This window comes from Dermochelys coriacea, chromosome 1 (assembly GCF_009764565.3).
Source record: "Dermochelys coriacea isolate rDerCor1 chromosome 1, rDerCor1.pri.v4, whole genome shotgun sequence".
In the NCBI taxonomy this organism is placed as follows: Eukaryota; Metazoa; Chordata; order Testudines; family Dermochelyidae; genus Dermochelys; species Dermochelys coriacea.
The window spans coordinates 25,563,603-25,588,002 of NC_050068.2; the positions used below are offsets into that span (position 1 = coordinate 25,563,603).

The 24,400-nt window shown below is 44.5% G+C and overlaps 1 protein-coding gene across 1 annotated transcript in view; it reads left to right on the forward strand.

Moving 5' to 3' along the window:
• The first annotated feature begins 17,329 nt into the window (after positions 1-17,329).
• The window catches only part of MTNR1B (melatonin receptor 1B), a 43,464-nt gene continuing 36,393 nt past the window's right edge, over positions 17,330-24,400 (forward strand). The window contains exon 1 of the mRNA XM_038418865.1: positions 17,330-17,537. Within this exon, the coding sequence (XP_038274793.1) occupies positions 17,330-17,537 (208 nt within the window). The remainder of the gene's footprint in view (positions 17,538-24,400) is intronic.

Sequence of the window (24,400 nt, forward strand, 5' to 3'; positions counted from 1 at the left end):
GCTCTAGAGGCAGCCTCAGAAGATCTTTCACTCTACTTTGCACTCATCCCATCCTTCAATAGCAAAACAATTGTCTTGTATTGTTACACCTACAAGTCATTTTAGAACTTCAGATGCTGCAAGGACAATCCTTACAATCATGTTATTGTGACAGAACCCTCAGGGTGCATCCTGGGTCTGTGGGACTGCTGTGCCCCCTTCACTCTCCAGCCTGGGCTGCCTCTCATAGTGCTTTGCTAGTGAAAAGCAGCAAACCCCTCCAGGCGCTGTTATCACTCAGCACAACCTCATGTGGAGCCCCACACCCAGCTAGATTGCATGTTCACAGAGCCATTTATGAATCACGCAGAGAAAGGCACCAGCCAAATTCCCCCAGCTCCCAGCCTTTTACCTCAGGAGTATACTGTCTTGCACCGCTCAAGACGAGCAGTGCAAATTTATTAATTGATTCACCACTTCATCAATGGAAAGTGGATATACGCAGGTTTATATCCTGAGCAGGTTTACCAAACACTCCAGGCAAACTCACTGGTAAAGATAAACAGATTTGAAGTAATTATAAGTGATAGGCAAAAAGTCAGAGTTAGGTACCAAAAGAAAAGAAAATATCAGCACATAGTCTAAACTCTCAACCCTATTAGATTGGGCAACATCTAGACTAAACAGTTTTTCTCACCCCAATGGATATTGCAGTTCAGAGTACACAGGTTTCACCCTTGAAACTTGGGCCAGTCTCCTCTGTTGGAATCTTCAGTCTTCTGAATGTTCTTGTTGCTTGCAGCCTAGGTGGAGGGAGGGAGAAAAGGCCCAGCATGTGGTCACTGTGTTTGTTTTATACCCTTAGTCAATGTGTTTGGAGAACATGAGTCCAGGTGAGTCACTGAATTGTAACTCCCTTGGTGGACAATGGCTATTGATGGTTGTTTGACACCTGCCCAGGTGTTGGTTACTTTTCTTGCTGTTGTCTCTGGGGAGCTAATATCTGGGTGCTTCCCAAACCCACAGCATATTTTAGTGACAACTTTATAACACAATTCTCATAACTTCATATGCATTAATGATGTACATATTTAGATGGAACAGTGGGTTTCAGCAGATCATAACCTTTCCCATGATACCTTACAAGCTATGCTTGATATGCAATATCACAAATACATGTAAATTAGGAATATGGGGATTACAGGGTGCTCCCCCAAGGTATAGAATGTCACAATTATATTTATGATTTCTATCAATATGGGTAGATCTACACTGCAATAAAAGACTTGCAGTATGGCTGCATCTGGCTTGAGTCAGCTTACTTGCGCTTGGGGGGCTTGGTCTGTCAGGCTATAAAATTGCAGTGTAGATGTTCAGGCTCGGGTCAGAGCTCAGGCTTTGAGACCCTCCCCCTCATGGGGTCTCAGAGTCTCGACTCCAGCCCAAGCTTGAATGTCTACACAGCAAATTTTAGCCATGCAGCATGACCCCCATGAGCCCAAGTCAACTGACCTCAAAGCCGTGGGTTTTTTATCGCAGTGTAGCTGTAACCTTTGAATTCTAGCTGGAGTGACAGTGACACACATTGTTAAGTTTGCCTAAGAAAACACTTTAACTACTTGACAAGGGGCCAGACTCTGCCACCTGCACTGAGTTGTGCATTATTGATTGAGTATTCCCACTGATTTCACGTTATCCCCTAGTCAGTGTGGATAGATGTTGTAAAATCTGTGTGAAAAACCTAAGTGAAGGGGGGAAGGAAGAGGGAAATTTTGGGCCACTGGTGTTGCTGGGAAATCTAGGCATGACCAAGATTCCAACTTTAATTATGCTTCTTATTAACACGAGGTACCTTAATGCAACCTAATTCTGGCATGTCCCCAATTTTTGAGTGCTTGACTTTGTACCCTTGATAATATTGTTTTAATGTATGTTTTTGTTTGTAATTTCTTAAATCTGAGAACTATTGTACGTTAGCCACCCACTTTTTCATTGCCTGAACTCTGCTCCCACTGATGAATTTTGGAAATCCCATCCTCTAAGGTGCTGTGGAGGAAATGGAACTGTTGAGATAATTCAGTAAGTTGTGCTCCTCCTGATTTATTACTGGCAATAGCCTAATATGATGGGTGTTGGGAGGTGCCATCTTTCAACTCAAGCACTGATCATTAAAAATGTGTGACACCTTTGACGACAGAAAGGGAGTTAGCACCCAAGCTTCTACAATTCTAATTCAATTCCCATGTGGGTTGAGTTGGGATGTGGTATATTTCAGTTGCATAGTATTGTTGTGTGCTGCTTAAGGGCTGCATACCAGTAAATTTAGGGCCGGATCCTCAGCTGGTATAAACCTGCACAGCTCAATTACTCACAGTTTCTAGTCTGCTTTGAAAGGTTCAGACCTCTGGGATCCTTGGCTGAAATATACTAGTTAAATACCATTTCTATGTATTTGCTAGTGTAATGTTCCTTATGTTTTTACATTTAGAATTTTAGTCTACTCACTAGTTCACAATCTTCTTTCCCTGAAACTGTAAGCACCTAATAGTTCTGATTGTCTCTTTCCTCCTCCTAATGATGCTATAAACCTTTTTACTTATTCAAATGGGTCCATTTTTTCCATTATACACTTTTTAGTAATATAGCATTTTAAATGAAAAAGGTAGAAAGAAACACTGTTTTGTCACATTTCCTTTCACTAACTTCCACTGTGGCATCTTATAGCATTTAATTGTATTCCATTCATCCCCTATCTCTTCCAAACCAAACTTGTCTTTATAAAGTTGGCTACTTTAACTTTTCCCCTTTTTGTTTAAAACTAATCCTAATGGCACTTTGATCCAAATGGCTTCCTGCATTCTCCCTTTGCCTTTCTGTTTTCATATCCTCTCTATTACTTAATAACATGTCTAGCAACATTCCTTTCCTTGTTGCTTGATGCTCATATTGAGTTAAAAAGCAATTCTGTACCACCTCCACAAACATACTTTCATGCCTTTTCCTCTACTTAATGAATTCCAGTCAATGCTTGAATAATTAACATCTATAATAAATACAATTTTGCTCTTTAACATGATTTTACCTCTATCCTATGGGAAAGTGCCTGGAGCACACAAAGACTATTACATGAGCCTAGGATGCAAAAATAGTTTTCACCCTTTTTCAAGCTTCATTTTGATGACTATTGAAACTCTCTCACATGTTAAGTAGAAAGATTGTATTGTTTAACATTTAGCCTTTCATCTCAAAGGCTTACAAACTGTGGGTGAAATTCACCCTGGGCCAAGGACCAGTACAAGACCTATGCACCACTTAATTCTCACTTTTAAGCATTATTAAATGATGAATAGGTTTTGTGTTAGCCTTCTTCCCAGAGATGACTTTCCCTCTACATACATGTCACTGCACATCCCCTGGGCTGAGGGGCAGCTTCCAGCAGATAGATAATGCACAACTGGATGGGATTAAGTGGCATTTCGGCCATGGAAAAACATCCAGGACAAACTCTTGTTACATTTCACATGTTTACATAGAGCAGACAGGACTTCATACATACAGGAAAACTACATACTATTCAATCCATCTAACTTAGAAGGGAGGAAGACTTAGTTGAGCTTGCTGGGATTCAAATCTTAGGGCTTACAGAATCTAGGAATTTCAAACCCTTCCAGTGCTGTACCATCCTCTCTGGCTGACATAACTGCACTCCATTTTTTTCTCTTTATTTTCCTTCCATTTCACCAAGCATCTGTGGTAGATGTGACTCATTCCCATTAGATCCATTGAGAATCTGGCAAGCTGGTACCCTGGGTAGCAGACATTTAATTTCCTTCACACTGACCAATGTCAGAACCGCATCTCTGAATGCAACAGTGGAAACAACCCCAACTGACAGCTATTATCTGATCAATGCAGGGTCACTTGTCAATAAAACCATATAGTCATTGATGAAGCACCAGACTTTGCTAATTTTAGAGACCTTGAGGCCTTAATAGGTGTGCAATAGGGCCCTATACCCCTGCTATGTGCCTCGCATGGGGGCAGGCTCAATCCCTATTCTTACGCTCCTGGCATGCAGAGGTCAGGAGGATCTAGCACAGGGGTTCTTAAACTGGAGGTCAGGACCCCTCAGGAGGTCACGAGGTTATTACATGGGAAGTTGTGAGCTGTCATCCTCCACCCCTAACCCCACTTTGCCTCCAGCATTTATAATGGTGTTAAATATATAAAAAAGTGTTTTTAATTTATACGGGGGGGGTCGCCCTCAGAGGCTTGCTATGTTGAAGGGGTCACAAGTACAAAAGTTTCAGAACCACTACTCTAGCACCATCAGATTCTAGCACTGTAATCACTGGAGCATTTTCTCTTCTCTCGTGCTCATAGCTCTTCATTTTGGTCTCCCCAGTGAAGTCAGTGGCAAGATTCTCATTTGCTTCAGTGGGAGCAAGATTAGGCCTGCAAATTTTGTGCTTATATGAGCTACTGTCTACTATTCAGTGGCTTCATAAGATGCAAAGCTGGTTAGCATGTTTTTAATTGTTTACCATCCTAGTTTTATGTGGTTAGCTCCTTATCTGATGAGATTTTTTTTAAAATTTGCCTCTTAAAGAGCCTGATACCTTTTATTGACTGACTGAGTGAGGCCGGGGTTATATTAAAGGTGGAGACCAAATATATTAAGGGGGAACTGGAGGTAGTGAACCTAAAAGCAGAGGGAGAGCTCCCCCTGTTTCCCTGTCTTGAGGGACCACCACTCTAACTCCCCCCTTGGATGGTACAAAGCAATCTCCCACTCCTGTTTCACTCCACTTTAATCACCAGGGGCAGTTTGTGGCCTATCTACTCATAACACTGGGCCTTCAGCTCCCCTCTTTCTACATTTCTTAAATGATATTACATTCTATAGTAGAGTTTCATATAATGATATTGACAGATGATTTAAGGAATTTGACTGTGTAAACTCCACACCAGTAGTTCTCTAGAGATGCCCTGTACACATGGTACCAGCTGAAACAGCATCACCCATTTAAAAAATAACCACACATCATGGTTTTGTTTTTTCATTTTATCCTTAGGAATGTAGACTGAGCTTCCATGTCTGCATGTTAATTTATGCAATAATGACTGATATCCCCAGCATTTCCTGGGGATTAATAACTAGTTGGGGTGAGTGCCCCTTGGTGCAGTTTAGACCCTCAATACCCAGATGACCATTAATATCCAGGAAATGCCCTGCACTTCTATCATCATTGCTCACATGAATATGCAATCCTGAATGACAATGCTCTGTCTAGATTCTTGAGGATAAATCCTTAGCATTGAACAGAAGCTGGGTAATTTTTTCCCCTGTTATTGACAGAACCTTATGAAAAATTCTATTTCTGGATAAATTCTTCATCCTCCTGAATTTTTGTTAGTTGTTTGTTTTTGTTTGTTGTTACATTTATCAGAGAAGATTTATATAAATATATATGCATTTATATAAATATGTCTAGTGTACATTTTGGCTGCTTCTATCAATGGTTATAAATCAATTGAAATACAGTAGAATCTCAGAGTTATGAACACCTGAGGTACAAACTGACCACACACCTCATTTGGAACCAGAACTATGCAATCAGGCAGCAGCAGACACCCTCCCACCCCCGCCAAAAAAAAAAAAAAAGAAAGAAAAGAAAAAACCATATACTGTGTTAAAAGTAAACTACTTAAAAAAAAGGGGGGGAAACTGTAAAAAAAAATTGACTAGGTAAAGAAACTGTTTCTGTGTGTGTTTCATTTAAATTAAGATGGTTCAAAGCAGCATTTTTCTTTTGCATAGTAAAGTTTCAAAACTGTATTAAGTCAATGTTCAGTTGTAACCTTTTGGAAGAACAACCATAATGTTTTGTTCAAACTTACAAACATTTCAGAGTTGCAAACAACCTCCATTCCTGAGGTGTTTGTAACTTTGAGATTCTACTGTATACCATTGTTTGAAATATTGCAGTACTTAATGGGGGAATCCTGGCCCTATTGAAAAGTCAGGATTTCACGCATTTAAATATTCATGGATTCATATATACACACTATATATAAGAAACAATCAGAACTATCTAGTTTATATTGAAACTTGAGAGCCAAATCCTACAGTCCTTTCTCAGCCAAAATATCCACTGTAGTCAGCATGACTTTTACTTGAGTAAGGACTGATGAAGTACTGCAGAACATGACCCAAGAGAACCTGTCAGTCCATGAAAAGGACATACCATCCCTTTTGTCTCCAATCCCACCTCAAAAATAAGATCCAGAGTATCTCTATCTATATGAATCCAAAAACCAAAAGTCACATGGCTGTCCTGCTGACCACGAGAGCTTAAGTTGGCCCCCCACAGATTGTCATCTATGTGGAGACTGAAGTCACCCATTAGTTCAGGCCACATCAGTGGTTCTGCAGAAAGAAATGTTGTCAACTCAAGCAAGGACTCTGTGGTGTAGTGAACTGTACATCAGTGTGGCACATAGTGCCCCTGCTTCATCCTTCTTAAGATTCCAAAACAAGGTGGTCACCCCTTCAGATCTGGTGGTGTTGGGGCTGCATTCAGAGCCAGGTGCAAACAGCACTGTCTCAGCATCTCTCGCATGGCTTAGGTTGAACAGACTTCTCCATCAGGATCATCTGAGCTTGCAGCGTTGGCCAGCTGGGTTTCAATTATACATGGAAAGCAAGGGTCCCCATCCATATTTTATATCTTGTATGCTAATTATAATGTTAGCCACCTGTCCTGTATTCAACTGCATGGAATTGAAAAGGCAGGATCACTGTCTGCTAACCCAAGATGAGCTGGCAGGCATAGCCAGTGAGGCCAGTGTTAGATGCCACTCTCTTGGCATAAGCCTAGTCAATCCCACTCCACTATGACAGGAATCAAGCCTCCCACAAACTATGATCACTCTGGATTATCAAAGCAGCACTGTAGGGTAGGAAGAGAAAGAGAAAATTCAAGCCTCTTCCTTATTTCAAAGATTGTTTTAACAATTAGCTAGCACACACCTATGCCCTGTTCCACATCGTGGACCCAGTTCTGCTCTCAGTTACAGATAGGCAACTGCACTGAGCTCAGTGCAGAGAATTTTTCAGAGAGGCTGTAAAAGTATCATTGTAAGATCAATTATTCTTGCGGGTTCTGGCAGAGAATTACAGAATGTTTTATAGACGTTAGGCTATTCATGAGTGTTTTATGTGCACTGAACCTAAACATTATTAGTTTGGTGGCATAGGTAAAATTAAATTCTAGCTTTTAAATCAGATTAACTAATTAATCCTCACTTTACACCTATGAGATAAATGGGCAAGTTTCCTTATCCCTGTTTTAAGGTCAGAGCAATCGAGACAGAAAGGTGAAGTGACTTACCCAAGCTTGTGTGGTGAGTCAATGGGGACAGGTGACTTACCAGCCAGTGGTCAGTCCTCCCAGCCTATCCTGCCTTTCTAGCTATGATAAAACTAACCGCTGCTTTTAGTACAAGCTGATGTGCAGACATAACAGCACCTGAATGCTACATGACCAGGGCATTATGGTCGCTCAGTCTAATGATATGAGGTCTGTGACTCTGCTTTCCATTTTAAATGCAATTAGTTAAGGGGTGATGTGGGGCAAAGGAATTAGCCTTTCACCTGTGGAAATGCATGCTCAAATATTAACTTAGGTCATGAGTGAAAATTAGTTTATTTCATTCCAGGCTTGCATTTATAAATGCCATAAAACCACCATACAAAACGGCAGCAGAGGCCCAAGAGTGGCCTAGCCTGGAGGGTCTAAGGTTAGGGATGGGTTGCATCAGCAAAGATGTGCATGGAACCATCACCTAGCAATGCACTGTGCTTGAGCCACCATTAGTTCACTTTTTAGAGCATTCAATTCACTCCTAATAAACAATATACTAGCAGTAACAAAGATTTTTCAATGGCACTAAGGGCAGTTAGGTATTCCATTCATGCTGTCAATGAGATTTAGGAGCCTAACTCTCCCACTCCTTTCTCCCTGCCTCCTTTAATAGCTCAAAAAATAACACATTTTCCTCCTGCAAGGGTATGACATTCCAGGTGCAATCTATACTAGTGAGGGGCTGTGTTACCACTTGCCCTGCAAACTGAGGTGCCTCACAATGCTTTGCTGCTGTAGGTGCCAACATGGGCTCCTCACAATCATCCTGCAAGCATAAAGGTCACACTTTGAGGCTATGTCTACACTACCGCAGTAAATTGATCTAAGTTACACAACTCCAGCTACATGAATAACGTAGCTGGAGTTGACGTAGCTTAGGTCGACTTACTGCGGTGTCTACATTGACCTGAGTCGACGGGAGAGTGTATCCCATAGATTTACCTAATTCTTCTTGTTCAGGGTGGAGTACTGGGGTTGACCAGAGTGTGATCTGCAGTCAATTTGGTGGGTCTTCATTAGACCCGCTAAATCAGGGATTGGCAACCTTTGGCACACGGCCGATCAGGGAAATCTGCTGGTGGGCCAAGACTGTTCGTTTACCTGCAGCGTCTGCAAGTTTGGCTGATTGCAGCTCTCACTGGACATTCTAGGCCAGTGGGGGCTGCAGGAAGCGGCATGGGCCGAGGGAGAGTTCTAGGGGAAAATAAAGCCATTTTTAAAAGTTGCAAAAAATATACAACAAAGATAACAAAACTGGCTTTGATTTCTAGATAAGTACCTTCTTATAGTGTGGGAGCAAAAAAGATGCAGATCATATAGCAAAATGTTAGTCAACCAATTTTGTTTCTGGGATGGCACAGTCTCTCCTTTCTGCAAGCAGATACTGCTTTTTGCGCAGGTTCTTGACAGTAGACAATCAGTGATGAGCAGAAGAAGCTTTCTTTTAAGCATTGTAACTTGGGCATGATTTGACTCAAAGGTAAGTCAAACTGTTTTTGAAAAAACTAAACTTGGATCAAATTGAAAGCAGGAGAGCACCCTAGATTCTGGCTTCCACCAGGATGTGCAGAGTTTAAATTACCATGAAATTAACACCACTGAAAGCATGAAGGCATTTTAAAAGAGATAGTGCTTCTAGTTGAAATTGCACTGTTACCTTACAGAGACATGTGATAACATAATGAATGTGCTGAGAGGTAATTTTTTCTTCTGTTCTACTGGGAAGCTGAAAATTCAAGGGACGCCAGCAGTAGCAATTTCTGTCTCCTGAAATTGCATTCATGTACATAAACAGTTTACACTTTTGACAACCAGTTAAAGATAAGTTCCTTTAAAAAAAATCAATAAAACACACAAAACAGGAGCATGAATGTATCTTCAGGAAGCAGCCACACATTTTCAGGAAAAAAAGAACAATCCACAGAGAACAGCCTTGGGCAGCTGAGTGATGTGTGGAATATTTGATTGCTCCCTATACAGGCATTTTCCTTGGTTTTGTCCTGCAGCAGACACACAGAGCTTTAGATTGCTTAAAAAATAAATCTGCCTGGATTTACATCACAGAACAAAATTACTTCCTTTAGACATAAAATGAGGGGTGGAGGCATAGAATTTTTCAAAAGAAAATAAAAGATTTTTAATACTACTTTAAAATACCAAGGCATTTCTTTATATTAGAGCTGAATAGGAGTACCTTTAACCACAAAAATTGATCTGTTGATAGACTCAGTGGAAGTTATTCTGAACAAACACTTTTTAATTATCCATGACTGTTCTTAGTGCAGTTTTCCAGATTCACCCATAGATGAAGTACCACATCTCACTTCAAATAAAAGAAAAAAAATCAGGGAAAGGGTGATCTTTTTCAGAAAACTAAAAGAAGCATTTCCTAGAGAAAGCATCCACAGATATAACACAGAAAAGCATTACTGATTCTGAGTAATGATTGATAGTCAAGACTTTCAAAAATGGGCTCTTGGACTCCTTAATAAGTTGGCTGATTCTCAAAAGTGTTCAGCATTCAGCAGCTCCCATTAGGATCAATGGAAGATGCTGGTGCTCAGCAATTTTGAAAATCAGACCCTCTTACTTAGGTGCCTAAGTAAGGGTTAGGTGCTCCATATTAGGTGCTCATTTTTTAAAGTGTGGCTGAAGATTCTGGACCAAATGCTTCTCAGTTAAATCTTCTTCTTTTGTATGGCTGGTGCAGAGCAGCAACTACGATTTCACCTGAAGTTGATTGAGCCAAATGGCTACATCAGGAGTAGCAGAATTTATTGCACTATTGCATGCTTCATATTTATAAATTTGGAAGTAGTAGTGATATGTTCGATGGTCTGTTGTGGGGAACCAAACTCTCATGCTGGGGAGTCCTTGATTTTCCATTTGTGCATTAGATGTGCGCATCTACCATGGTTGGTTCGAATTCAGTTCAGAGTTGACCAAGATGACTGTGAAAGGTTAAACCTAGGAACTTTCTGAATGGGATCCGGCACAAGGTGCTTATTTTTTAAGTCTTGTTTAGCCTAATCTGCTTTCCAAGCCTGCTTCTGATCATAGTCCGATTGCTTGAGGCTAAACCAATGTTCCCAGAAAGGCCTGTGGGACTTAAGACGTTGCAGGGGGTCATTGTCAAGGTCTTGGTGGATAGGAAGGCATCCATTTGCCTGGATTCACTGAGCTTCATGGAATGTCACGGCAGTTCGGCATATCAGCGGGGGAGCGATGTTAGACAGAACTGGTAGCCATGGGGTTGGAGTTGACTTAAGGATTCCAGTGATGCACTGCATCACTGTATTCAGCTGGGTATCCACAAGTCGCATGTGGCTGCATCTTCTCCATACCGGTGCACAATATTCAACTTGGACAAATTAGATGTCTTCAAGTCACCAGGGCCTGACTAAATGCATCCTAGAATACTAAAGGAGCTGACTGAGGAGATATCTGAGCCATTAGTGATAATCTTTGAAAAGTCATGGAAGATGGGAGAGATTCCAGAAGACTGGGAAAGGGCAAATATAGTGCCAATCTATAAAAAGGGAAATAAGGACAACCCGGAGAATTACAGACTGGTCAGCTTAACTTCTGTATCTGGAAAGATAATGGAGCAAATAATTATGCAATCAATTGGCAAACACCTAGAAGATAATAAGGTGATAAGGTTTTTTTTTCCACCAAATGCATCCCATGAAGTGAGCTGTAGCTCACGAAAGCTTATGCTCTAATAAATTTGTTAGTCTCTAAGGTGCCACAAGTACTCTTTTTCTTTTTGCGAATAAGGTGATAAGTAACAGTCAGCATGGATTTGTCAAAAACAAATCATGTCAAACCAACCTGATAGCTTTCTTTGACGGGGTAACAAGCCTTGTGGATAGGGGAGACATGATAGATGTCGTATATCTTGACTTTAGTAAAGCTTTTGATACTGTCTCACATGACCTTTTCATAAACAAACTACGGAAATGCAACCTAGATGGAGCTACTATAAGGGGGGGTGCAAAACTGGTTGGAAAATAGTTCCCAGAGAGTAGTTATCAGTGGTTCACAGTCATGCTGGAAGGGCATAACAAGTTCGGTCCCACAGAGATCAGTTCTTGGTATGGTTCTATTCAATATCTTCACCAGTGATTTAGATAATGGCATACAGAGTACACTTCTAAAGTTTGAGGATAATACCAAGCTGGGAGGGGTTGCAAGTGCTTTGGAGGATAGGATTAAAATTCAAAATGATCTGGACAAACTGGAGAAATGATCTGAAGTAAATAGGATGAAATTCAACAAGGACAAATGCAAAGTACTCCATTTAGGAAGGAACTATCGGTTGCACACATACAAAATGTGAAATGAATACCTAGGAAGGAGTTCTGAGGAAAGGGATCTGGGGGTTATAGTGGACCACAAGTCAAATATGAGTCAACAGTGTAATGCTGTTGCAAAAAAAAAAAAGCAAACATCCTTCTGGGATGTATTAGCAGGAGTGTTGTAAGCAAGACATAAGAAGTAATTCTTCCACTCTGTGCAGATTAGGCCTCTACTGGAGTATTGTGTCCAGTTCTGGGCACCACATTTCAGGAAGGATGTGGACAAATTGGAGAGAGTCCAGTAACAGCTTATTCCTTTGACAACTCATTAACTCATTCAAGATAAATACCTCAAGAACAATAAAACAATGAAACTTCCATTTAAAATGGATCATTACTAGTTAGTTGATGGTAAAGTGAAATAAAAGTTGTGCTTATGCTAGGCTTGAGTCTCACCTGTTAAACAGGTACAATGCTCCTTTATTTTACAGCATCAAGACAGGAGCTGAGGAATGTCCACTCAGTCGTGATACTTTTGTGGGCAGAACTCTTATTGTTTACTCTGAATTGGTTCAAAATATCAAGACTTTGGAACATTCTTTCATGTACAGTTTGCAAAGGATGTTGATGACTAGGCTGCCTTAGAGATTGTCTAAATACAAAGTTGCACGACTTTAACTTAAAGCAAGATTTTTTTAAACTGATTTTGTTAAACTGATGCAAACGGCTGAGTGGACAGTTGGGTTTAAACTAGAGTTATTTCAGTTTAGCTTAAGTTGATTAGGAACAAAATTAAACCAAGAAAGTAATAATAAGCTGAAAGAGAAGGGGTGTGCACTAGTTTAACCAGTGCAAGTTTCTGTGTAGATAGTACCTCAAAGAGACCATAAAGGAGTAACTATCATTTTGCTGTTGGATTGGCCAGAAAACTGCCTCTTTTTTGTGAGTTTGCCTATTAATACTGGCAGGCTGCTAACCCCTAGACTCAATGCTTGGTAAAGTATGGGGAGAAAAAACTATGGGCCATATGCTCCCTTTGATATGCAGCCCTTAATCCCATGTAAAACAAAAAAAAGCATAAAGGGCCACTCAGAATGGAAATACAGTGACATAGTAAGTTTCCCTGCACTATATAGCTGCCACCCATACCTTCATGAAATTCTCAATAATGGGGCAAGAACAAAAAGAAGAGGAGCACAGCAGGGGCATGATCCTTCCAGAAAATGGTGCAAAGTGGGCCCCAAACCTTTTGTATTACATCTGCTGTGAGTAGTAGTAACTGTCACTATATGCTCTGTGAACCGACTGGAGGGGCCACAGATGCACTGTCGGTATGGGTGGAGTCAGTGACAGCCTGGTAACTATGCTGGGGGCAGGAATGATGCTGTGGTATAGCAGACCCACCATCTGCACTGAGACATGCATGGTTTGGCCTCCTTTTTCTCACAGATCTTACTTTTTGTACTAATTGAACGCAGGTGTGTGGCAGCCGTCACTTTGAAATCTGGTACATTTACCTCACCCTATGGGCAATTTGTTTAAACTTCGTCTTAGCGGCTGTTTTCATGGCCATTCCTCTGCCCAATCTGTAAAGCCATTGGTCCCCAAGTTCCAAGTGTGGCTCAGCTTCTACAGCAATGGAAGCTAATATAGCTAGATAGTTCCCTCAAAAGCACAGTTTTACTGGTCTGACCACCTTTTCATAGAAGCCTAAGGGTGGATATGCCCATGTTTGGTGTTAGGTGTGAATCCTACAACATAAATAAATTACATACAAATTCTGCCAGGATAGTCAAATCTGGGTGACTTGTGAAATTCACAGGGTACGCTGGATGTTACTTATCATACATTGATCAATTTATTTGTGAAATTTTTGGGAGTAGGAAGGGAAGAGAAGTCGCACACAAGTCTAGGAGATCTTGTATATAATCGTATTGTTGTATTAGGAGGCAGTGTGGCCTAGTAGATAGGGCATCAGACTAGCAGTGAAGAGATCTGGGTTCCTCTAATCCCAGCTATTCCAATGATATTCTATGTGTGTAACCTTGTGCAAGTCACTCCACTTCTGTAGGTCATGCCTATTTAGAATGTAAGCTCTCTGGGGGCAGGGACTGTATACCACCCTAATGTTTGTGCAGCATTGAGCAAAATGGGGCCCTGTTCTCAGGTGGTGCCTCTTGGCATTAATGTAACACAAATAATAATACATAGTGTATATTGTATTATATTAAGTAAATGATTACATTCAGTGGTGCCCAACATTATTACACAGGAGAGCCAGATATACCTAAGCAGAATCTTGTGTGGGCCAAACAGATTCCACAAATTTTAATAAGATTTAAAGTCACCTGTATTGATTTATATTTTAAGTTCAGCTTGTTTCTATGTACAGTACTGTTTACACCCTTGTGTAAACTAAAATGATGTAAACATGATGACAAAATGCTAGTGAATTGGACGTTAGTATATTGTGTTGAAGCAGGCTGCAGGCCTTATGAAATGCTCTGGTGTGCTGTAGGTTGGGCAGCCCTGACATAATCCATAGGAAGTGACTGAAATTACTTTAACTGGTGGGACAGCAGTGGAATATTTAGAGCCAGACAACAGATGGTGTAAAGGGGGAAAGGGAGGAGGGATTTTCCATTACAACTAATTCACTGTAGCTGTTAGACTGATCCTGAGGAAAACAAAGTTCTCCTCCTTGGGTGCCTCATGTATAGTTATTGACTTATAGTAGGGAGACTTGCTTTAGAACAGGGGTGGGCAGACTATGTCCCAGGGGCCACATCTGGCCCTCCAGACATTTGAATCCGTCCCGCGAGCTGCCGCCAGGGAGTGGGATCCAGGGCTTGCGCCACTCCACGCAGCTCCTGGAAGTAGCAGCATGTCCCTCCTCTGGCTCCTACACGTAGGGGCAGCCAGGGGGGCTCCACACGCTGCCCCCACCCCAAGCGCTGCCCCCACAGCTCCCGTTGGCCGGGAACCAGGGCCAATGGGAGCTGCAGGGCCGACACCTGCATACAGGGTAGTGCGCAGAGCTGCCTGGCCACGCCTCCATAGAAGCTGGAGGGGGGGACATGTTGCTGCTTCTGGGAGCTGCTTGAGGTAAGTGCTGTCCAGAGCCTGCACCCCTGATCCTCTCCCGTGCCCCAGCCCCCTGCCCTGATCTCCCTGCCTCCAAACCCCTTGGTCCCAGCCTGGAGCACCCTCCTGCACCCCCAACCCCGCACTTCCAGTCAGAGCCCTCATTCCTCCCCCACCCCTGCATCCCAATCACCTCCGCAGCCCAGAGCCCCCTCCCAATTTCTGGCCCTACCACAGAGCATGCACCCACAGCTAGAGCCCCCCCTGCACCAATTTCATGAGCATTCATGGCCTGCCATACAATTTTCATACCCAGATGTGGCCATCAACCCAAAAAGTTTGCCCACCCCGCTTTAGAAAGTCGCCTCCTGCCAAATCAGTTCTGAAACTCCAAGCCAGAGAGAGATGGTTTAGATAGCGCTGGATTACATGGACTTCATAATTAAGGTAAACTCTAAATCTGAAGCTCTGCCCTGTTTAAAAAAAGGAGATGAAGGGTTGTTTGCTGCCCTTGATTACCTTATCTGGGTTAGTCAGGCCATTCAAACAGTGAGCCAAAGGCAGAGAAACCAAGGAGGAGTTGCTCCTTTGGCAGCTATTCGCCTAACCTCTTCTCATGAGTCAGGCGGAAGCCCCAGGCTCTTAGCTGGCATCTCCTGCTGTCCCAGCTCAGGCTCCTGGCTCGTTGCCATGCAGCTCCAGCTCTGTGCTGGGAAAGTAGAGGCCTGGACACCGACACCTCTGAGGCTTATTGCTAATGAGCATGGTCTCTAAATCCTTTCCTCTCCTGCCACCACGGGCCTTCCTCAGCCTGCCCCCCTCCCCGCCCTGTGGCTGTGACTCGTCCCGCGCAGAAAGGAGCACTGGGGCTCCTCTCTCCCCACGCAGGGCCCGGGACGAGCACGAAGGCTCAGGCCCCTCGCTGCCTCTTCGCAGGAAGGGCCCTGGGTCTGCAGCTCAAGATCAGCCCCTCGCACCGCCGGAAGCAGCCGTGGGACCGCCACGGCATCAGGACCGTACCCCGTGCGGTGGCCCCCGCCTGCCCCACTTACCGCAGCAGCATCCCCTGCACGCTCCACTCGGCCGCAGCCCCCGGGTGTGCAGTGCCCCACGCCTGGCTGTGTGCTACCACTCTACCGTGGGCCAGTCCCTCGCTTACATGGTGCCTGCCCGCCTGGGACTCCTCCCTCACCCCCACGCCCTCTGTTTGGGGCGCACTGCCCCTTGTTCATAACCCCCGTTCCCGTAACTCCGTGGGTTTTCAACCTATGGTCCGCGCACCCCCGGGGGGTGGGGGGGTGGGGAGATCTGCAGACTGCGGCCAAGATTTCCAAAGGGGGCTGTGTGCACCGCCATTTGAACTATTTTAGGGGTCCGCATATGGGATCTGATTTACTATAGAAAACTCTTTCCTGGGTATCTGGCTGGTGAATCTTGCCCATGTGCTCAGGGTTTGGCTGATTGCCATGTTTGGGGTCGGGAGGGAGTTTTCCTCCAGGGCAGATTGGAGAGGCCCTGGAGGTTTTTTTGCCTTCCTCTGTAGCATGGGGCATGGTTGACTGGAGGGAGGCTTCTCTGCTCCCTCGAAGTTTTGAACCATGATTTAAGGACTTCAATAGCTCAGACGTGGGTGAGGTTTTTCATAGGAGTGGGTGGGTGAGATTCTGTGGCCTGCGCTGTGCAGGAGGTCGGACTAGATGATCAGAATGGTCCCTGCTGGTCTTAGTATCTATGAATCTATATGAAAAAAGGTTGACGGCCACTGCCCTGACCATGCCCCCGTCCCCCCACCACGCCTCCTCCCATCTCCCTGTGCGCCTCCTTCATCCTCCCGGTGTGACTCCCCCGCTTTTAGGCATGCTCCACTGATCCCCTCCCCTGTGGCTGCTCCTCTTCCCCCCCCCATGCATGTTATCCCTGCCCCAGATTCTTCCCCCCCCCCCCCGTCGGAGATCCCCTTCCCTTACGCACGCTCCTCCGTCGCTCTCCCTGCACCGCCCCCTCCCCATGCCGACTTCCCTCGCGCCCTCCTCCAACTTACCCGCCGCCGCCCGGTGCGCGAGGCCCCTGGCTCCGGCGCGCGGGAAAGTTTGCCGTCACGAGGCGCTCGCGGGGGGGGGAGGGAGTGGGAACTGGCCAGCGACTCTGAGTCTCCTCCTCTTTACCCCCCCCTCCCCCCAGTTCCTGGCGGCGCTGCCGGCCGGGGGCGGGCGAGCGATGGGGGGGGGGGCGGGGGGCGAGCGATGAGGGTTTCGCTGCTTCCAGCCCCGCCCGGCCGCCGCCGCCCCGCAGCGCCTTCTGCCGGGGAGGCAGCGGGGGGCGCAGCCCGTTAAAGCCCTGCCCGCCGCCGAGCACGGCTAGTCGGCTGAGCCGGGGCGTCAGGCAAGGCGGCAGCCGGCGCTGCCCTGCCGAGCCCGGAGCGCCCCAGCCCGTGCTAGGAGCAGCCGAGCCGAGCCGGGCCGGGCCGGGCCGGGCGGGAGGCGGCGGCTGCTGCCGGGGGCGGCCCGGAGACGCGCGGGCGGCGGGGGCCCGTCCGCGATGCTGGAGAATGGCTCGCTGAGGAACTGCTGCGAGCTGGGCGGGCGAGGGCGCTTCGGCTTGGCGGGGCGGGAGGCGGCGGCCCGGCGGGCGGCCTGGGTGGGCCCGGCGCTGTCCGGCGTGCTGATCTTCACCACCGTGGTGGACATCGTGGGCAACCTGCTGGTCGTCATCTCGGTCTTCAGGAACCGCAAGCTCCGCAACTCCGGTAAGGGGCGGGGCGGGGCGGGGCGGGGCCGCCTCGGGGGCACGTTCAAAGCAACACCGGAGCTCCGGCCTAGCCCTTCCCTGCCGGGCACGTGGGGGCTCCGCCGGCAGCCCCACGCCTGGGCTCCCGCGGGCGCCGCTTGGGGGGGGGGGGGACCCCTATCGCCGAGGGGCCGCCCTCGTACTCAGACCGCGCGCTCTCCTCAACCCTCGGCCTCGGGCCCCCTCCTAGAGCTTTCCCTGGACCTCCCAGCTCTGCTGCGCCCCACCCCTCAGCCCTAAAACCAGGGCACGGCCCTGAAGCCTAAACCTGGGCCCATCGCTAGGCTGCACCCTGGAGCTGTGCCAGACCCTAGCCTCCGCCCCAACGTGAGGCTGAACCCGGCCCTGGCTCCTAATGGGCGTCAAGTGGCTCCTAGCAAAGCATCGCGCAGTCTTTGGGCAGGGGACAGGCTAATAACATAGCGTTTAATGATTTAACTGAAAGCTGTTCCCAAAACTGATCAAGAGGGAAATCTCTTTGTAGAGCTCCAGGCTTGGCTAAGTGCACTTTTGAGGGGGGGGGGGGCCGGTTAGAGAGAGAGACTGCCTCCGTTCACCGGCCCCCGTTTTATCCAAAGCCCGCTCATCTTTATATTTATTCAACAACGTTTTCTGCCTCCTGCCTGGTCCTGCTTAAACCAGGACACACAAAATAAAGGGGATTGTCGAAGCGCGTGTGTGTGTGTTTATTTCTTGAGGTGATGTCACTGATAAACTTTCGGTTTCCCTCCACCTTGATTCCGTTTGGGGTTAGCTAAAGATGCAGGGGGCTAGAGCTTTATTTGCCCTACAGAACTAGACAGGGGGAGGAAATAAGGGGGACCCCGCTGGGACTGCTCTGCCATGCATCTTTTAGAATTGCTTCCCGTTGTTGTGGTGTGTTATGGCCCGTTGTAGAGACTTTTGTTATACTACCTACCATGCTGCCTACAGTCAGCCAAACTAGAGTTTTATAGGGTGCTAAAAAGTCAGATGGTTAGGGAAATAGATGTAACGGAAGGTAGTGTTATCCATACTAACGCCAGTGAATTGAAGAGTTGCCCATGTTTATTCTCCCCCCCCCCACTGTTTCTCACACGTTCTTGTCAACTGCTGGAAATGGCCCACGTGATTATCACTACAAAAGGTTCCCCCCCCCCCCTTGCTGGTAATAGCTTACCTTACCTGAGCACTCTTAAAAAGGAAAGGAGTATCTGTGGCACCTTAGAGACTAACAAATTTATTAGAGCATAAGCTTTCGTGAGCTACAGCTCAGAGCTGTAGCTCACAAAAGCTTATGCTCTAATAAATTTGTTAGTCTCTAAGGTGCCACAGATACTCCTTTTCTTTTTGCGAATACAGACTAACACGGCTGCTACTCTGAAACCTGATCACTCTTGTTACACTGTGTATAGTAACACCTATTGTTTCATGTTCTCTGTGCATATAAAATCTCTCCCCTGTGTTTTCCACTGCATGGATCCGATGAAGTGAGCTGTTGCTCATGAACGCTTATGCTCAAATAAATGTTAGTCTATGTTGCCACAAGTACTCCTTTTCTTTTTGCGAATACAGACTAACACGGCTGCTACTCTGAAACCTGAGCTCCTTAGAGTTCCCCTTACAAGCAGTTCTAGGATTGCACTGGTACTTCAGATCTTCAATAGAATTATTTTATGGTGTGACAGAACTCAGTCCTAAATAACAAAACTTTGTCAAGACCAGCTCTTAACTTAGACACATATCGAGAGCCTTGCTCTGAACCCTCCTTTTGTTAGTAAAATATAGTTAGCAATATACTCTTATTAAAGTACTTTAAGCATGCAGGGCTATTTCAGGGAGGTTCACTTCTTTTGCAGTCTTTTCAGTGTTTTCTTGTTTCACATTCATTGTGGATAGTTCTGGAACTGAAGGGAATTGAGGAAAAGTCAGTCCCTGTGTTAAACACACACTACTTTATCTTTTGTAAAGAGATGAAACTTCCTTTCCTTCCTCCCCGTTGAGAGTGCAATACATTAAGACAGATTTTATTTGCTATAAGAAAGGCTGAAATAGCTACTAACTTGTTTATTAATTTACCTGGTACAAAGGGTATTCTCAAAGTTCAACTGAAGCATAAGACTTTTACAAACATCACTTCAGATGTGTGTGAAACTCTGGTTTATGCAACTTGGACAGTAATAACTGCTAAAGATATACTAATTGTACTTGAAGTGAACAGTTGGAGGAGCTAAGAACTAGGTTACTTTTGCTTTTCAAAGAAAAATGCTTCTCTAGGACCTGGAGATGCATGTAATTGGAAATACAATATACAGAGCTATCATTACTATTCTGTTACCATTTTGTCAATACTTAAATATTATATTTTTTAGAAAAGGAATCTAGCCTTTATCAGTGGGAAAAATAAGTCAAAAGGACAGAAAAATGAAAATATAGAAACAGAACCAGGAAGGTATTGAACTGAAAAAGAGATGACGCTGAGTTTTAATCTAAAAGGAGTTTTCTTTTAGCAAATGACTGTTTAGTCATCAATTGCTTAGTAACTTGATAACATGTTTATATGTATATATTTTTAAGGGCAGGATGTGGCTTAGAAAGCCATATAATATAGATGTCTAATTAGTTAGGAGGAAGATAATGACATTCCTCCATATTTTAAAATTCCTCTTATTACACTGAGGGGACCTGCACCTCTGCTGATGAGCAAATACTGTAAGTGGGGACGGGGGGGGGGAAAATCACAGCAACCTACCAGTCCTTAGACAAATAGGTCTATCACTTGTCAGTCCATAGATATGAATCACTGTAGCTTTGCATTACCCAAAGACAGAGAAGTGTCAGTTCTGCTCTGAATAACCCAGGGAGTACCTTGCTTTGACTAGTGCCCATTGGTTGGTGAAAATGAATAAATTTGTGTTCACTCATCTTTGTAACACTCAGATGGAGAGAAACATCAAATCAGAGGAGGAAGCATGATCAGGAAGGACTTCTGTCTAGGTAGGCAGATATGGTTTGCTTCATTCATTTTACAAAGTGCAAAGAAGTTACTGGTGAATGACAGTGAGAAGAAGCTTACATTTAAGTATCAAAGTGCATAGTGGTATCATAAGATGTCACTAGTGACAAGCATTTCATAATAGAATTATTAATGAATATTATTAGGTCCAGTAGTGCCCATAATGTGCTAGCAACAGTTTACAATTCATGAGGCCAAGCAACATGCTGAGGATCAGGGAGAGGGACACCATAAAAATATTTATTTTGAATATACATATTCTCTTCTTAACCTTAAATATGACTGTCCCACAAACTCATTTTTAGGCATTATGGAAGAAAAGACTTGAGGATAGATGTGTGGGGGGGAAAGAGGTAGAGGTAGGTAGTGGCGTATGTGTCAATTCAGTCAGATTCCATGCCTAGAATGCAGAGTGAAAGGAGTGAACATGGCTGTGGGAGAATCAGAGACATGAACATTCCAGACTAACACCATTAATGGAGTAGTGGAGAAGGTGAGGAATGCTAAAAACCAGTTACTTTGGAGGTGGAGGGAAGAAAGGTGGATCAAGAGATGATTTTTTGAGGAGACTGGAGTATAGAATCAGAGAAATGTAAGGCTGGACGGGACCTCAAGAAATCATCTAGTCCAGCCCTCTGTGTTAAGGCTCTGTTAGAGCCTACCTATCCTTATAGTTAGAAAGATTTTCCTAATATCTTAATCTCCCTTGCTGCAGATTAGGCCCATTATTTCTTACCTGACTTTCAGTGGACATGGGGAACAATTGATCACCAGCCTCCTTGTAACAGCCCTTCACATATTTGAAGACTTATCACATTCCCTCCCCCCCCCATATCTTCTTTTCTCAAGTCTAAATATGCTCAGTTTGTTTAACCTTTCATCCTAGGTCAGGGTTTCTAAATTATCATTTTTGTTGCTCTCCTCTGGACTCTCTCCAAATTGTCCCCATCTTTCTGAAAGTCTGGCACCCAGAAGTGGACACAGTACTCCCGCTGAAGCCTCACCAGTGTCAGTAGAATGGGACAATTACCCTGCGTCTTACATACGACACTACTCTTAATATAACCCAGAATGATAAGCCTTTTTCACAACTGCATCACATTAACACATTCATTTGTGATCCACTACAACTCCCAGATTTTTTTTAGTAATACTACTACCTAGCCACCACATTTTATAGTTGTGCATTTGATTTTTCTTCCTAAGCATAGTACTTTGCACTTGTCTTTTGAATTTCATCTTGTTGATTCTGAGCATCTTTGTAATTGTGAAGGGAAAGAGCAAAAGAGTCAGATACTGAGGAGGATCAGGAGGCAGTGAGAGTGGATGGTAGTGGATGTCAGAGACAAGAGGGGATGGGGTCACAGACTGTGGAAGGGTTAGAAGAGGAGAGCAGGCCAAAACTTTGGTGTAGGTGACAGGGGAAAAAGGAAGAGAGCATGCTGGGAGAGAGGAAATAGAAGGAATTTTGATCACCACTGTATAGAAAGATGTAGAGAAACTGAAAAAGGATCCAGAGGTGAGCAAAGATGATCAAAGGGAAGGAATGCAAGCTTTATGAGCAAAGCAGCATGGATATGTTTAGTTTGGAAAAGAGCAGATGCGGTGGGGGGGGGGGGAGAGGGGAGAAAGAGACATGATATTAGTCTTCAAATACTTGAAAGGCTGCAATAAAACAGAAAAATTGTTCTCTTGCCACAGAAGACAGGACAAGAGGCAATGGGTTCAAACTACAGCATAGCAAATTTATATAAAATCTCAGGATAAACTTAAATGTAAGAACAGTAGGACAATGGAACAAACTGCTTCAGGAAGTTGTGAAAGCTCCTTCACTGGAGGAGTTCAAAAGAAGGCTGGATAGCCATCTGTCTTGGATGGCTTAGACATAAATACTGCATCTTGGCAGGGAGTTAGACTAGATGTGGTCCCTTCTAACTCTGTGATTCTATGAATCAGAGAACATCAGATCTTGACTACCTTCTCTCTGAAAAAGCTGGTGAACTTGTGTGTGGAAACAGAGGGAGAGTTTTAGGGTGTGAGCTGAAGGTTGCAACTAAGCAGTGTTGATTTGGGGAATAAAGAACCCAAGCTCAATTACTTTAATATCACTAAATAACCTTCTCTTCAGGAATCAGGACACCATTATGTTATATCCCCCAGATTTAGACACTATTCTGTTTCAGGTTTTATACTAAGATCCTGATAATTACAAAGTGTTTAATTATGAATCATCCACCATACAATTAAGGAATGATCAAAAGCAAATTTGTTTTGCAGCTTTTGTACAATGTGAGGCTCACAGAACTGAGTGAAATAAAATGTCCCATTAGCCTTTATATAGAAAGGTGTAGGTTGGTATTCATGTTCAGCAGAAGAGGAGAGTGAAGAGACTGTGGGACATTGGTAGGATTGATGCTTTTAGGGCCTGATCTTTCTGTCCTACTACATTGGGAGTTTGGGCAGCATTACAACTGCAGGGTTGACGTACATACTAAAGTCTGTTTCTGAATTGTGCTTGGGGAAAGGGAGTGAATTTGTGAAGGCTTTTTCTACTAATTCATATCCTAATTGGTATGACTACACCACTTATCCAGTTATGCAACTCTAACCAGCCTTTTTGTACGATCCTGAGCAATTTCCGATTCCTAGAAATGATTGAATTTACAGAAATTAGTGCTTTTTAGTGTCTAATTTTGGAGGGGAAATAATTTTATCCAACCTGTTGAAAAGTTAAACAAAACTTCATATGTGGGAATGATCAAATAAGTTAACTTGTCCTATCTGTTTGACATAATGTACTGAGTTTTCAGAAGTGACTAGCGATTTTGGGTGCCTCAATTGTTGTGTGCCAAACTTGAGAGATTTTTGAAGGGGCCTCATTTTCAGCTGAACAATCACCCTAAAAAAATCAGGGCTCATTAGGTGTCTCAGGTTACCCCAAATCACTAGTCACTTCTGAGACTTTCAGTCCATATTATTATAGACTTAGATAACTCTACTATTCCAATACCAAACAATAGGCAAGAGTAAAACCTATGGTAGGGAACTCTACAAGGAGCTCCATATTGGAGGGGGGCAGATCAAATCAAGAGAAATTCAATGGAGTTATGCCAGCGTATAATGGGGAAGAGATCAGAATCATGCCCATTATCTGGAAGAAGGAACTGGTAGCCTATGGGTCATTGTCAGATCTTTTTTATTTGGCCCCATCAACCAGAAGAGATTCGGCAGATCTGCCAGCACCGGGCGTGAGGGAAGGGGCAAGAGGTTCTGCCGTCATGAAGCAGAGGACAGTGAAAAAGGGTGAGAGGTAGCTCTTTCCACGGTCCAAAGGAAGAGGGAAGGCTGCTCTCTGACACCTGCTGGAATAAGGGAAGGAAGGTGGCAGCTCTGGGGTGGTGCTGGTGGACAGCGCCTGGGGTTAGCATGTCCCCACTGGTAGGGACCAGGGCAGGAGTGGTGTGAGGGTGCAGGGGCTGATCTGCCTTCCCTGAGATCATGGAGTTCAATATATGTGTATAATGTGACGTGGCCTGGCAGGGTGGTGTTGGTGCGTGACTCACTGCTCTGGTGCATGTGCTTGCACCAGCAGCCAGGTGAGCTGCCCTGATTGTGACAGCTCAAAGGATTTTAGTGGCCCTCTGCTACTGTAAAGTTGCTCAACCTTATCTGGAATGTAAGCTCATAGGATAATTTAGGACAGTGGTACCCTCTGACTTTTGTCATGGAACCTTTTTCTAGTCTTGGGGCACTGCCAAAGGCTGTGTTAGTGAGCATTGACATTTGGTCCAGTAGTTAAAGCACTCGCCTAAGAATTGGGAGATCTG